This window comes from Sapajus apella, unplaced genomic scaffold, assembly GCF_009761245.1.
Source record: "Sapajus apella isolate SASKATOON/1434 unplaced genomic scaffold, GSC_monkey_1.0 scaffold144, whole genome shotgun sequence".
Classification (NCBI taxonomy): Eukaryota; Metazoa; Chordata; class Mammalia; order Primates; family Cebidae; genus Sapajus; species Sapajus apella.
In genome coordinates this window covers 1,657,349-1,673,097 of record NW_022437084.1, presented here as the reverse complement: position 1 = coordinate 1,673,097, position 15,749 = coordinate 1,657,349, and the positions used below count along the sequence as shown (strand labels likewise).

Genomic DNA, 15,749 nt, shown 5'->3' with positions numbered 1-15,749 from the left:
CCCAGAGAGAGAGGGGGACAGAGACCCAGAGAGAGGGGGACAGAGACACAGAGAAATAGGGAGCGCAGAGACTCAGAGAGAGAAAGAGGGGACATAGACCCAAAGAGGCAAGGAGAGACCCAGAGAGAAAGTAAGACGGAAGAGGCGAGCGGGAGCAGGAGCAATGGGTCAGGTGGGAGACGCACGGAGACACAGAGGGGAGGAGAGAGACCGGCCAGGCTGCCGGGAGGGACAAGTGGGAGACAGAAAAGGCCACGGAGGCCAAGACTCGTGAGAGACAGAAACACGGAGCGCTCTAGTGAGAGACGGAAACAGAACTGGAGTTGGAGGAACGGGAGGAGGGGAGAATCACCACTGAACAGGACAGACACCGCGACGCACAGATAGCAACACAGGGACTGAGAGGGGAGGAGCCAGCTTTGATAGAGAGAGGCAGGGGCCTGGTGGAAAGCCTGGAACGCAGACGTGGCCTAGGAATTGGGCAAGTGGACCGAGGGACCAACCGCTGTGGCCATCCCAGGACTGAGCAATTCCTGAGATGTGGGACAGCCAGTGCTGAAGGCAGATCTGTGTCAAACAGAGCTCACTGGTCCCGGTGGGTGGGACAGAATGAGGGACAGGAGCGGGCCACCGGCTTTTCTGGTTCCCGAAGGAGCCCGTTGTGAAATACAAAAGTGCCTTCTGACCTTGCCCCTGAGGCCCTCTGCCCTAGGAAATGTGTGGTTTACCTTCCTTCATTTTCAGACCCTGAATGTTTCCAAATGAAAAGGTAAATTTGGCCCCATGTTTTTTTGTTTGTTTGTTTGTTTTTTTTTGAGACGGAGTCTTGCCCTGTCACCCAGGCTGGAGTGTAGTGGTGCAGTCTCAGTTCACTGCAACCTCCCCCTCCCAGGCTCCAGCGATTCCTCTTCCCCTGCCTCAGCCTCCGGAGCAGCTGGGACTCCAGGCACGTGCCACCACGCCCGGCTAATTTTTTTCTGTATTTTTAGTAGAGACTGGGTTTCACCATGTTAGCCAGGATGGTCTCGATCTTCTGACCTGGTGATCCACCTGCCTCGGCCTCCCAGAGTGCTGGGATTACAGGTGTGAGCCACTGTGCCTGTCCTGGCCCCACGTTTTGAGTCTTTGATATATCCATGGAGCTCCCTCTGAAATGCACTCAGCTCCAAGAAGAGGAAAATCGACCTCTTCGTCTTTTGTGAATGCATTACTGTGACCCCTCTTGACCCTGGCTACACAGCAGAATCTCCAGGGAGAGCTTTCAAACTAAAATCGATGCTCGGGCCCCATCCCCAGGCCTTGTGGTTTAAGTGGTCCAGGGAGGAGCTCAGCTCAGGAAGGAGCTCAGCTCTGGGAATTTCAAAACCTCCCCAGGGATTTCTGCGGGGAGCTGGGCTGAGACCTATCTATCTGTGGTTGTGAAAAAATGGCCTTGGGCCAGGAACAGTGGCTCACGCCTGTAATCGCAGCACTTGGGAAGCTGAAGCAGGTGGATCATTTGAGGTCAGGAGTTCGAGACCAGCCTGGCTAACATGGTGAAACCCTGTCTCTACTAAAAACTTGAAAATTAACCGGGTGTGATGGCAGGCACCTGTAATCCCAGGTACTCGGGTGCCTGAGGCAGAAGAATTGCTTGAACCTGGGAGGTGGAGGTTGCAGTGAACCGAGATCACGCCACTGCATTCCAGCCAATAGAGTGAGATTCTGTCTTTAAAAAAAAAGAAAAGAAAAGAAAGAAAATACAACCTTGAAAACTCCCAGAGAACTGAGAAAGGCAGCACTGAGTGGCTCAAAACCCTGGGGTGCGGGTGGGAAATTGGGGGAAAATGCGAAGACCAGCTTTGTTGTCAATATTTGTTAGTGGCGATGGAGGGTGCTTTGCTCATGCCTGTAATCCTAACACTTTGGGAGGATTGTTTGAGGCCAGGAGTTCCAGATCAGCCTGGGCAACATAGAAAGACCTCATCTCTACTGAAAAAAAAAAAAAAAAATCAGCCAAGCATAGCGGCATGCACCTGTGGTCCCAGCTGCTAGGGAGGCTGAGGTGGGAGGATTCCCTTGAGCCCAGGAGGTAGAGGCTGCAGTGAGTCATGATCGCATCACTGCACACAGGACTGGGTATAGAGGTGACCTTGTAAAAACACACTGCACAGTAACTTGCATGGTGGTTTAGCAAACAAGAGATGCTTAGTAAATGGTAGCTAACAACAATGAAAAAAAAGTTTCCCAAGCATTTGACAGACAAGCCACAGCTGGGGGTTTAGCAAGGGTCAGGTGCTGTTCAGAGCAACCCCACCTGAAGCTCCCTGTCACAGCCTGGAAGGAGGGGAGGCAAAGTCAGGGCAGCAGGCAGGAGAGACGGACTTTGCTTGGGGTTCCAGGAAGCCTCGGGGGAGAGGTGGGGAAGTGACACAAAACAGACCTGGGAGGCCATTCGCAGTGGCCCACACCTATAATCCCAGCTCTTTGGGAGGCCAAGGCAGGCAGAGCACCTGAGGTCAGGAGTTCGAGACCAGCCTGGCCAACATAGTGAAACCCCATCTCTACTAAAAATACAAAAATTAGCTTGGTGTGGTGGTGGGCGCCTATAATCCCAGCTACTCAGGAGGCTGAGGCAGGAGAATCTCTGGAACCTGGAAGGTAGAGGTTGCAGTGAGCCAAGATGGCGCCACTGCACTCCAGCCTGGGTGACAGAGCAAAACTCGGTCTCAAACAACAGCAACAAGAAAACAAAAAAAGATATGGGAAAGAGCACGCCAGGCTGGGGCCCAGCAGTCCACAGGTGTGGTGCTGCATTGTAGACTATCTTCAAGTTCTCTGTGGCCAAGGATACACCAGGGCAGGCATGGGAGGTGGGTGAGAATTTTTTTTTACGGCTGGAGGGGGTCAGGTTACACAAAGCCCCCAATGCTCGGTGGAGGGCCTGGGATTCTTATCTCTGGTGACGGCACAGGGCACTGGAGGGCTGTGAGGAGAGGGACAGGGTCAGCTCTGGGTACAGGAGGACCCCTCTGAGGACTGGAGGAGAGAGACAGAAGGCTGGCGTGAGGGTCCAACAGGAGAGGAAGCCCAGGCAGGGAGGAGGGAGGAAGCAGCCCAGGACCCCCCAGGTCTCAAAAAATTGTAATTTTGAGCAAGACTTTGTCTCAAAAACAAACAAAAAAACTAACTAACTGTAGTTTTTGCCAAAACCAACATTTATTTCTTGCGCCTAACCTTTAAGGAAACCAATTTCTAGCTAAGAAAATAGTGCAACATCGCCACTGTGTGGTTGTTTGAAGTTTTGCAGCCAAGAACTCGAAAGTAAAGCCAGCCTCCAAATCGGGAAGCTTTTGAGATTTCAGAATGCTATGGCCGCTGATGCTAAAACATTGGCCTAAAACATTGGTGATCCACAAAAACTCTATTAATTTGAGATAAAATTATAGTGTGACTATGAATCTGTTTATTACTGAAATTTGTGGCCTGGCACAGTGGTGCACGCCTGTAATCCCAGCACTTTGAGAGGCTGAGGTGGGCAGATCACCTGAGGTCAGGAGTTCGAGACCAGTCTGACCAACATGGAGAAACCCTATCTCTACCCAAAATACAAAATTAGCTGGGCATGGTGGCACATTCCTGTAATCCCAGCTACTCGGGGGACTGAGGCAGGAGGACCGCTTGAGCCCAGGAGGTTGTGGTAAGCCGACATCGTGCCATTGCATTTCAGCCTGGACAAGAAGAGTGAAACTCTGTCTGAAAAACAAACCCAGCCTGGCCAACACGGTGAAACCCTGTGTATACTAAAAATACAAAACTTAACCAGGTGTGGTGGCAGGTGCCTGTGCTCTCAGCTACTCGGGAGGCTGAGACAGGAGAATCACTTGAACCCAGAGGTGGAGGTTGCAGAGAGAGGAGATCACGCTCTTGGGTGACAGAGTGAGATTCCATTTCAATAAAATGAAATAAAATAAAAAAATCTGTTAGGCTTTTCCAGGAAAACTTAGCATGTATAGTCAACCCTACTCCAAAGCCACCTTTTCAGATACTGAGTTAAAATGAAATCCCTTCTGACTAGATGAGAAGGTAGGTGAAATGCCACTGAAGGTTGAGGTGTCCCCCAGAGCATTCACCTGGGGAGGCTGGAGGTAAGAGGCAGGGGCTGGGGGAGGGGCACTAAGCAAGAGGCTGCTAGTGAGCTGCCTATAGGGGCTGGTCTGGACACTTTTTCAGGGAGGGACATTGCTGGTGGGTGTTGAAGGTTTAATAGAAGTTTGCTAAAAAGAGAAAAGAGGCTGAGCACAGTGGCTCACACCTTAATTCCAACACTTCAGGAGGCTGAGGCAGGAGGATTGCTTGAGGCCAGGAGTTAGAGAGCAGCCTGGGCAACATAGTGAGACCCTGTCTCTAAAAATTAAAAAGTTAGCTGGGCATGGTGGTGCACACCTACAGTCCCAGCTACTCAGGAGGCTGAGGCAGGATTGTTTGAGCCAGGAGTTCAGGGTTGCAGTGAGCTATGATCACACCACTACTCTTCAGCCTGGGCAACAGAGTGAGATCCCAACTCAAAAAGAGAAAAAAAAAAGAGGAAGATGTGTTGATACAGTATGATGGTGAAGAAGATGGCGGTGACTACAGACCCGCTGCAGCTGCCCAAGTGCATTCACAACTGGGATCTCAGGCTGTGGTTTTCTGGGGCCCATTGGACAAAGATTTTTGCTTCTGTCTGATGAAGAAGACATCGGGGGATCAGAGGGAAATAACAAATCTGAAGTACACAGCAGCCTGTGCTGGTGCCGGGTGCTGAAGCTGCCCTGCTTTTTCTTCCCTCTGTGCCCTTACATCCAAAGTTGAAATGTTCTTCCCCTTCTTCAAATGCCCCACACAGACTCCTACTCATCCCTCAAAACCCAGCTCAGATTCCCAGCTCCTAGCCTCAAACCTGAAAGGGTGGGCCCTCACCACTCTCCTACCTCAGAGCCTGGAGTTTGGACCCCCTACCCGACTGTGTCCTGAAACACAGAGCCCCCAGGTGTGGGGCAGGCCCCCGGCTGGGCGCAGGGGCAGCGGGTGTGGGCAGCAGGATGTGCGGATTCAGTTACATTTATTTGGTCTCAGAGCAACGGTCAGGGCAGAGGCAGGGCTCTTGGGTGGGGAGGTCCTGTGTCTTCTCACTGCTGAGCCTGAGAGAGGAAAACGGAGATAATACAGAGACTCGGGAGACAGAGACCAAGATGACCAAACCGGGCCAGAGAGACAGAGACTCCGCCCCACCTCCGCCTCGCCTCCTGCTCACCTTGTTGAAGAAGTAGATGGAGGCCAGGATGGTGAACACGGCAATGGCCAGGGTCACATTCTGCAGGGAGGAGATCAGAGGTCGGGACCTGTCCCCTCCCTGCACTCTGCCCCACCCCAGGCCTCCCTTCCCTGCCAGACCCCTCCTCACTTCCTGAAAGTTCATGGCCATGGGACTTCAGCTACCCCCTGCTTGGCCTCCGTTTCCCTTTCCTGGGCCTCTGAGCCAGAGAGGGGAGAAGCCACTGGAACTCCGAGAGGGGGTTGTTGGAGAGACCAGAATGGTGGCCATGGCAACGGGGGAAGGGCATTCTGGTAGAGGGGACAGGCAGGGGCTTAGAGCAGAGGGAGACCCAGGTGTGGCCCGCCACATGTGGTATCTGAATGTGACATCAGGACATGTGAGATTGGAGAGTTTGAACCTCAAACACCACACTGAGGCATCTGGGTTTTTCCTTGGAGGGTGCTGGGGAGCCATGGGAGGGTTGAGAGCAGAGAAGGGACTGACTCAGTTCTGGGTGTAAAAGTACCTCAAAGCAGGAGGAGGCTGCAGGCCAAATTTCCTCCTCCAGATAGGAGCATCACGTGGGCCACTGTACTCCAGCCTGGGCAACAGAATGAGATCCTGTCTCTACAACTACAATTAAAAAAAAAAATAAAAGGCCGGGCACGGTGGCTCACGCCTGTAATCCCAGCACTTTGGGAGGCCGAGGCGGGTAGATCACGAGGTCAAGAGATCGAGACCATCCTGGTCAACATGGTGAAACCCCGTCTCTACTAAAAATACAAAACATTAGCTGGGCGTGGTGGCGCGTGCCTGTAATCCCAGCTACTCAGGAGGCTGAGGCAGGAGAATTGCCTGAACCCAGGAGGCGGAGGTTGCGGTGAGCCGAGATCGCGCCATTGCACTCCAGCCTGTGTAACAAGAGTGAAACTCCGTCTCAAAAAAATAAAAATAAAAATAAAAATAAAAATAAAAATAAAAATAAAAAATAATAATACAACTCAATCACTTGCAGGTGAGCAAAAAAAGAGAAAATAGAGAAAAAAGAAAATAAAAAAATAAAATACATGTGATACATGTGTGAGATATCTATTTACCTCTCTATCACTACCACAAAAAAGGGAATTATATGGTCTGGCTATTCAGATAGTTATTTGGATTATTTGTGGCAGATAAGAGTCTTGCTATTTTTGGTAGTTATATTGTATAACTGTGAACACTTCTTGGAGAAATATATATATAAAATGTATATACACACATATATTTTTAATATCTATACACACGTACATATAAATATATATACATATATAATATATATAAATATATAACATATGTAACTAAACTACAACTATAAACTACAATACATAAATATATATACATATATACACATATAAATGTATATATACACACGTGTGTGTGTGTGTGTGTGTGTGTACACATATATATCCCATCTCTATTAAATATACAAAAAAATTAGCCAGGGATGGTGGCACACACCTGTAATTCCAGCTACTTGGGAGGCTGAGGCACGAGCATCACTTGAATCCAGTGGGGTGGAGGTTGCAGTGAGCCCAGATTGCACCATGCACTCCAGCCTGGGCAACGGAGCAAGACTCATCTCAAGAAAAATAAAAAATAATAAATATATATATTGAAAAATACATACTTTTATTAATGAAGCAATGGTTTATTATTTGCTGATTCAGTGGTCACAGTTATACATCGCCACTGTGAGTAACAAGAATTGATTGTAAAATGATACCTCAGGGGACCACCCAGAAACTTCCAGAAGCAACACATTCTGCAGAGCAACTGGCACCATCTCGCCAACAAATCCATGTCACAAAGCAGAACAAAAGCAAGTGGCCTTGCTATATTTTTAAAAATCCATTAAGAGACACAGGACCAGCTTTAATGGTTGATCCTGGACCGGGTTTTGGACAAACAAGTTAGAAAGGTTCTCTGGGTGGGAGGCAGAGGCAGGAGGATCACTTGAAGCCAGAAATTTGAGACCAGCCTGGGCAGTGTGGCGAAACCCTGTCTCTACTAAAAACACAGAAAAATAAGCCAGGCGTGGTGGCGCATGCCTATAGCCCCAACTACTCGGAGGCTGAGGCAGGAGGATCGTTTGAATCTGGGAGGCAGAGGTTGCAGTAAGCCGAGGTCGCACTCCTGCATTCCAGCCTGGGTGACAAGACGACTCCGTCTCCAAAAACCAAACAAATTGAACAAACAAAACAACCAGTGTCTTTAGGGAGAAACTGAGGGACATTTGAACAGAGAGTCGGTATCAGGCAAGATGAAAGCACTTTTGCCAAGGAGAAGAGGAGGTTGTTAACTGAAAGATGCAGGTTACAAAATTGCAGGTTCCGTGAATCATGTTGGTGAGAAGTACATATACGAAAAATATGTATTTCTCACCAAAATGAGATGTGCATTTAAAAATCAGGTTTTGGCCGTGCGTGGTGGCTCACGCTTATAATCCCAGCACTTTGGGAGGCCAAGGCAGGTGGATCACCTGAGGTCAGGAGTTCGAGACCAGCCTGATCAACATGGTGAAACCCTGTCTGTACTAAAAAATAAGAAAATTAGCCAGGCGTGGTGGTGTGTGCCTGTCATCCCAGCTACTCAGGGAGGCTGAGACAGAAGAATTGCTTGAACTCGGGAGGCAGAAGTTGCAATGAGCCAACATCGCGACACTGTACTACAGGCTGGGAAACGGAGCAAGACTCCATTAAAAAAAAAAAAAAAAAAAAGTTTGTTTTTCTCCGCCCCCCAGGATGGAGTGGAGAGACACAGTCAGGGCTCACTGCAGCCTCAACTTTGGGCTGAAGCGATCCTCCCGCCTCAGCACCCCCACCCCCAACAAGTGGCTGGGACTACAGGCATGCGCCACTACAGCTGGCTAATTTTTTGTTATTTTTAGTAGAGATGGGGTTTCATCATGTTGTCCAAGCTGGTCTGAAACTCCTGGACTCAAGCGAACTGCCCACCTTGGTCTCCCAGGGTGTCAGGATTACAGGCATCAGCCGCCGTGCCTGGCCTAGTTACACCGATTTTAGACTTCTGACCTCCAGAACCGTAAGGGAACAAATGTGTGTCCAGAGTGGTAACTTGTCACAGCAGCCACAGAGCAGCCAATACATCAGTAGATATTAAAGTGCTAACACTCAGGGGCTAGAACATGGTTTCTAGCTTCTTAATTTTGTTTCAGGGTTTTTTTTTTTTTTTTTTTTTCTTTTCTGTTTTTTTTAGAGACAGGGTCTTGCTCTGTTGTCCAGGCTGGAGTGCAGTGGCACGATTATAGCTCATTGCAGCCTCAAATTCCTGGACTCACACGATCCTCCCATCTCAATGTCTTGTGTTGCTGGGACCACAGACACACGCACTATATCATGCCTGGCGAATTTTTGTTTATTTTTTATAGAGATAGAGTGGGGAGTCTCACAGTGTTGGTCAGGCTGGTGTGCGCTGCTAGCTCTTGGTCTTTCTTAAGCCTCCTGCTCTTCTATTTCTTTATTCTAGGGGCCTCTACCCTATTTCCAGTGGGGGGAAGAGAGAGATTCACAAAACTTTTGTATTCAGTGTGCTGGCTCACACCTGTAATCCCAGTACTTTGGGAGGCTGAGGTGGGAGAACTGCTTAAGCCCAGGAGTTCAAGACCAGTCTGCGCAACACAGTGAAACCCTGTCTCAAACAAACAAACAAAATGACCAGGAGAGGACTGGAAGCTGACTGTCCACAGTGAGGCAGGGGCCAGCCCTATGTGGTGCTGTGAAGTGTAGGTTTGATCATCATTCTGGGATGGCAAGGCGGCCCGAGCAGCAGACGACTGCCATTAAAAGGTGATTTGTCATACTCACAGCTTCCCCAGAGGAGGGGCACGTCATAGGGACTGCATGAGGAGGCACCAGGGGTGCCCAGGAGGCAGACCACAGGCAAGCATCTTCCGTGTGTTTTCTGTGGGATACAGGGGTTAAGGAGTGGCTGGCTGAGCCACTCAGCAGGCTCTGGGCACTGGCGCTGTCCTGAGTTGTCCAGTACCCCACCCTGGGTGATCAGGGCGGGTGGATGGTGGTACGAGTGGTTGGGGTGTGGGCTCTGGGTTGGCTGGTTTGCACAGAGACGTATGCTCCTGGGCCAGTCATGACTTTCTAGGGATTGGTAACCCTGGGAAGGGCAGTCCTTCTACGATCAGCAAGGCCCCCGATGTCAAAGCATCAAAGTACAGAAAATCAAGCACACGGTTACTCCAGTCAGCCTCTGTAACTTGAGGTGTCAAGGCTGTCGCTGGGACGAGCAATGTGGGGTGGGGGTGGGGGTGTCTTTCTGAGTCTGCATCCAGGTAAAGCCACCTGGGTTCAAATTGCAGCTTTGAGAAATCTCAGTGTTTTCTCAGACAAGTTCCTGAACCCGTCTGTGCCTCAGTTTCCCCATTGGCACAATGGGGATGGTGATTAGCACACTAATGCCTCCTGGGGCTGTGGTGAAGATGAAATGGGTTAATCCAAGGCTGGCAGAGGTGCAGGAGGAGCAGGATCGGCGGCCCTGGGGGAGCGTGCCGGGGCCTGCTATAATGGGGGTGCTGAGTGCAGCGCTGGGACAGGCAGGGTTGTGGCCCAGACAGTGGGCTGAGCTCAGCGTCTGGGCCGGGTGGAAATGGCCGGGCTGGGGTTTTGGGGCCACCCTGCTGCATCTCTCCTGCTGCTCCTGCTGCTGCTGCCACCCCGGGCCCTGCCAGAAGGACCCCTGGTGTTTGTGGCTCTGGTGAGGCGCCCCCGCCCCAGGCGGCCCTCAGCTCCCCCAGGGCCAGCCCTGACCGGTCCTGTCCCCAGGTGTTCCGCCATGGCGACCGGGCCCCACTGGCCTCCTATCCTACGGACCCACACAAGGAGGCAGCCTCCACCCTGTGGCCACGAGGCCTGGGCCAGCTGACCAGGGTGAGAAGTGGGTGGGGGGTGAGGGTGAGGGTGGAAGGGGTGGGGAGGGGTCGGCTGAGGCTGTTCTGTCCCTAGGAGGGTGTCCGCCAACAGCTGGAGCTGGGCCGCTTCCTGAGGAGCCGCTACGAGGCCTTCCTGAGTCCCGAGTACCGGCGGGAGGAGGTACTGTCATAGTGACCTCCACCTGTGGCACCCTGACCTCCCTCCTTTGACCTCCACTGACTCCAATGCTTTTTGGGCCTCCAACTCTGGCCTCTGACCTCCATCAACCTGCCCTGCACTCTACCTCTAAACTCTGACCCCCAATACACTGACTAGCGCACCCTGACTTCTGACCCCACCTCAACCCTGCCACATCTTGAGCTCTGACTCCTGACTTCATTTTCTGGCCTCCAGCTCTGTTTTCTGAGTCCCACTGACTCCAGTCAGACCTCTGACCTCTGACATTTGATCCCAAACTTGATTTCCATCTTTAACCCTTGTTGATTTAACTTGCTCGCCTGATGTCTAACCTTTGACCTCTACACTTTGTCAATTCTGACCTACCTTTCCTGTCTCCTCCTGTCTTCTGACATCCCCCAGTTGGAATCAGTCCTGACTGCTGATGAACATGAATGAACTCTGACCCCAAGTCCTCCAAGCTGCCCTCCTAAACTTGACCTCTAACCTCCAGCCTCCACTGATTCTCATCTTCCTTTTTGATCCTCATTGACTCAACTGACCCCCAAAATCCAACATGGCTGTCCAGCTTAAGATGTCCAACCCAACTGCTCCTGACACTGACCTCTGGACCCTTGATCCCAACTTCCAGCATCGAAGGCCACATGACTCCCAATGTCTGACCCCTACCCCAAATGGAATCTGAGGCTTCTGATTTGCACCACAACTGACCTCTGACCCCGACCACCACACCCCATGAGCCCTCTCCCCACCCGGCCCCAGGTGTATGTCCGCAGCACGGACTTTGACCGCACGCTGGAGAGTGCCCAGGCCAATCTGGCTGGGCTGTTTCCCGAGGCTGCTCCAGGGAGCCGCGAAGCCCACTGGAGGCCCATCCCGGTGCACACAGTGCCTGTGGCTGAGGACAAGGTCAGGGGGCCGGACCCGGGTGTGGTGAGGGAGCGAGCGGGTGGACAGAGAGGGAGATGGGGCAGCTCCGGGCCTGGCTGGAGTGAGACGGGGTGAGTCCCAGCCCACGCTGCTCTTCTGGACCTGGGAGTGACTGCGGCGAGAGACGCAGGGGCTGAGGGCCCGCCGGACCAGCTGTGAGACCCGAGGCACAGGGCTGTCCTCTCTGAGCCTCAGTTTTCCCCAGCTGCTGAGATTCCCCATGCGCAGCTGTCCGCGGTACCACGAGCTACTGCGGGAGGCCACTGAGGCTGCCGAGTACCAGGAGGCCCTGGAGGGCTGGATGGTGAGCCGGGCAGTGGCCGGGGGTGGGGAGCCGGGGATGGGCCGGGGCTCACCCAGCCCCGCACATCTAGGGCTTCCTGACTCGCCTGGAGAACTTCACGGGGCTGTCGTTAGTTGGAGAGCCGCTGCGCAGGGCATGGAAGGTTCTGGATACGCTGATGTGCCAGGTGAGCCCCACCCCTTCTCAGCCAAGGGGTTAAGGATACCTGTTTCAAATCCCAGCTTGCTACTTGCTAGTTGTGTTCCCTTAGGCATTTATTTAACCCTGTGCCTCGGTTTCCCCATCTGCACGGGGGATGGCAACACTGGAACAACACCTCTCGAGGATGCTGTGAGAATTCAAATAGGTTAATCTAGGCACTGTGCTTTCAATAGCGCCTGGCACACAGTGAGGGCTTCACCAGGGTTTGAGGCCACACATTTGGCAATTCCTCCCCACAGCCCTGCAATCAGAAAACTCTTGGAAATGGATGTTGGAAACGGATGCTCGGTGCCACAAAGAAAAATTAGCACTGAGACAAAGGGTCTTTCAGCAACACAATTTTTACTTCCTGGACAGCAGGAAGGGTATTCTTACTAGCCATCGTGCCACGGGAGTACAGAGAACAAAGGAAAACATACAAATGTATCCCTTACGCATTTGGGGTTGTCCTTACTGCTGTGTCTGATCTCCGTGGGCTGGAGCCAGACCTCACAATCTCAACTATGTTGTCCACAACTCCTAGGCTCAAACCATCCTCCCACCTCAGCTCCCCCAAGTGCTGGGAGTACAGGTGTGAGCCGCCACAGCCAGCTAGGACTCTTGCTAGTCTTTGCTCGCTCCAGCTCACAGGAATGTTCCGAATTGCAGGGTGAAGGCGGCAATGTGTGTGACTAAGGGGGCTGCCCCGGCCCTTGCTGTGTGTCTTTCCGGCTGTGTGGTATCAGCACCATCAGACCTTTCTAAAGTCCAGAATGTCTGAGGTGTGAAACCCCTCTCGCCCCAAAGGTTTCAGATAAAGCCTCTGGGCTGTGTAATGACGATGTCTATTATTAATAATCATGGTTGGCTGGACATGGTGGCTCACGCCTGTAATCCCATTACTTTGGGAGGCCAAGGCAGAAAGATCACTTGAGGTCAGGAGTTCGAGACCAGTCTGAAAAAAATGGCAAAACCCTGTGTCTACTAAAAAATATAAAAATTAGCTGGACATGGTGGCAGGCACCTGTAATCCCAGCTACTCAGGAAGCTGAGGCAAGGAGAATCACTTGAACCCAGGAGGCAGAGGTTGTGGTGAGCCAAGATCACGCCAACTCACTCCAGCCTGGGTGATGGAGCAGGGTTCCACTTCAAAATATAATCACTGTTGTTCACATCATGATTTCCCAGCCAGATCCAGCCCATGGGGGACTCAGAGAGCAGGGGGCAGCACAGGCTTGGGGGATGAGAGGCTAATTCAAGGTCTCAGGGTGGTCCATCTCTGTCCTCCCCCTGCCTCCCCACAGCAAGCCCATGGTCTTCCCCTACCAGCCTGGGCCTCCCCAGATGTCCTGCAGACTCTTGCCCAGATCTCAGCTTTGGATATTGGCGCCCACGTGGGCCCACCCCGGGCAGCAGAGAAGGCCCAGCTGACAGGAGGTAAGGTGTGGGGCTGGGAGGCTGGGGTGCCTTCCTTTGGGAGATTCCAAGTTCTTTGTTCCCACCCTCAGGAATCCTGTTGAATGCTATCCTTGCAAACTTCTCCCGGGTCCAGCGACTGGGGCTGCCCCTCAAGATGGTTATGTACTCAGCTGTGAGTCCTTGGGAAACAGTGCCATGTGGCACTGAGGCATGGGGATGAGGGTGACAGCAGTTTGGGTGAGGAAGAGTCTGTGCTCCCAATGTAGCCCACTGCATTGGGTAACCAGTATCTCCAAACCCTACTCTTGGAGTGTATCATTAGAAGAGAGTCTGGAAAGAGAGGGGTGATGGTGTTGTGGAGTTCCCCCTCTGGAAGGACAGGCTTAGTCCAATCATACTGTGCGTCTATTTGAGCTGTCTTTATTAAATGACTGTAACTGATGGCACTGCCTTCAGGGTGAGGGAGAGCAGGTTTGGGGAGTTGGTTCTAAGAAGCCTGGGGGACATCTGGATGCACAAGCCTAGTGTTGAGGGGAAAGGAGACCTCCAGAGAGAAGTGCCATCTCAGCCCTTGGGTCCACCTGCAGCATGACAGCACCCTACTGGCCCTCCAGGGGGCCCTGGGCCTCTATGATGGACACACCCCGCCGTATGCTGCCTGCCTTGGCTTTGAATTCCGGAGGCGCCTGGGGGATCCTGACGAAGACGGAGGGTGAGGATGGGGTAGTACCAGGGAGACGGGTGGGAAAGAACCCTCAAAGCAAGGGGTGAAGTGTGAGGCAGAGGGCATGGCCGGCAGGGAATTGCGTGGGATGGTGCTGGAACAAAGACAGGTGGGAGTCAGGAGCCCGTTTCTGTTTTAAGGTCAATGACGGGGCAGGGAAGAGGTGCCACTGTGTCCTCTCTCTCCAGGAATGTCACCATCTCTCTCTTCTACCGCAATGACTCTGCCCACCTGCCCCTGCCTCTCAGCCTCCCCGGGTGCCCGGTCCCCTGTCCACTAGGCCGCTTCCACCAGCTGACTGCCCCGGCCCGGCCTCCGGCCCATGGGGTCTCCTGCCATGGTCCCTATGAGGCTGCCATCCCCCCAGGTGACGGTCCTCTGTGCTGGGGTGGGAGTGGAGGGTCCCAAGTCCTGGAACTCATACCCATGTTCTCCCTGCAGCTCCAGTGGTGCCCCTGCTGGCTGGAGCTGTGGCTGTGCTGGTGGCGCTCAGCCTGGGGCTGGGCCTGCTGGCCTGGAGACCAGGATGCCTGCGGGCCTTCGGTGGGCCTGTGTGAGTCAGACAGCAGGACTTCCCTATCCCCAGCTGACACTGGACCCCAACATGTGTGCTTACTGGCTGCTCTGACTTCTGTGACTTACTGTGCGCCTGTGTGCATGGGGAACAAGGGCTGGGTGGGTTCTCTGGCCTGAAAACCAGTGTGTGCATGTCTGTGTGATGGTGGCATCAGTGTTCACATGTCACGTGCATGAACAGTTTCTGCACTTAGTGCATGCACAGGTGGTTTGTCTGTGGCACACATTCAAGCACAAATGTGCACGTATCTGAATAAGTGGGAGTACGTACAGGCAGGCATGCCTGCATGGCGCTTGTTTTGGTAGAAACAGGGTCTCTGTGGCCCAGGCTGGAGTACAGCGGCATGAGCATAGCTCACTGCAGCTTTGAACTGGTCTCAAGTGATCCTGTTTCAGCCTCTATAGGCGTGCATCACGCCCAGCTAAATTTGTTTTCTCAGTATGTTTGTCAGGCTGGTCTCGAACTCCTGGCTCAAGCAATCCCCTTCTCCCAAAGCACTGGATTACAGGTGTGAGCTACAGCGTTCGGCTGGCTTGTTTATGCATGTTTCCATACAAGCATGGGCGCAGGTGGGTATCTGAGGACATGGTGGGCCCTGCAAGCACTTCTGTGCAGCTCGTGTGGCAAGAGCTTGCTCAGCAAACCTCGATGTGGGCCACGTGCTCTGCAGAGATCGGGCTCACAGGAGTTGGACCCTCAAGTCTGGTTCTTTGGTAACCCTGACTAGTTCTCAATGCAACCATGAACATGGGTGGGGAGAGGGGGATCTGGCAGCAGAGGGCTTGGAAAGGTGCACGATTCTAAGCCTGGTTTTGCAGCTGGCACCAATTCTAAGGCTGTGTGACTCTGGGCAAGTGACAGGCCTCTCAATGTCTCATTTGGCAGAACCACGACTCTAACCCTATGGACTCCACAACTCCCAAAATTAACTTCCTGGAGGCCAGCAGAGAGCTGGGAGAACCGGTGACACTCTGGGCTGTGCGCCATGACTTGTGCTGCAAGTGATGTGGAGACACAGGCCAATACAGTACCCATGACCACATGTAGCCATTTAAATTTAAATAGCTTTCAGGTCCCAACTGCTGCATGGGCCACACATTCACCACTGCATTTACCAGATGCTGATCAGTCACCCCACATCCACTCATGCAGCAGCAGCCACTGCAGACCACCTGCACCATGGCCGTTTTAAGCCCCTGCCCCCAGGAGGGGAGGCT

At 52.6% G+C, this 15,749-nt stretch overlaps 1 protein-coding gene across 1 annotated transcript; it reads left to right on the top strand.

Annotated features, from left to right (window-relative positions):
- Positions 1-9,937: 9,937 nt before the first annotated feature.
- On the top strand, positions 9,938-14,611 carry ACP4 (acid phosphatase 4). The gene is made up of 11 exons (XM_032264550.1): positions 9,938-10,045; positions 10,114-10,218; positions 10,294-10,380; positions 11,161-11,307; positions 11,534-11,632; positions 11,703-11,798; positions 13,117-13,249; positions 13,321-13,403; positions 13,819-13,943; positions 14,144-14,322; positions 14,397-14,611. The coding sequence occupies exons 1-11, from the start codon at positions 9,938-9,940 to the stop codon at positions 14,510-14,512; spliced, it is 1,278 nt and encodes a 425-aa protein (XP_032120441.1). The 3' UTR covers positions 14,513-14,611.
- Positions 14,612-15,749: the final 1,138 nt, after the last annotated feature.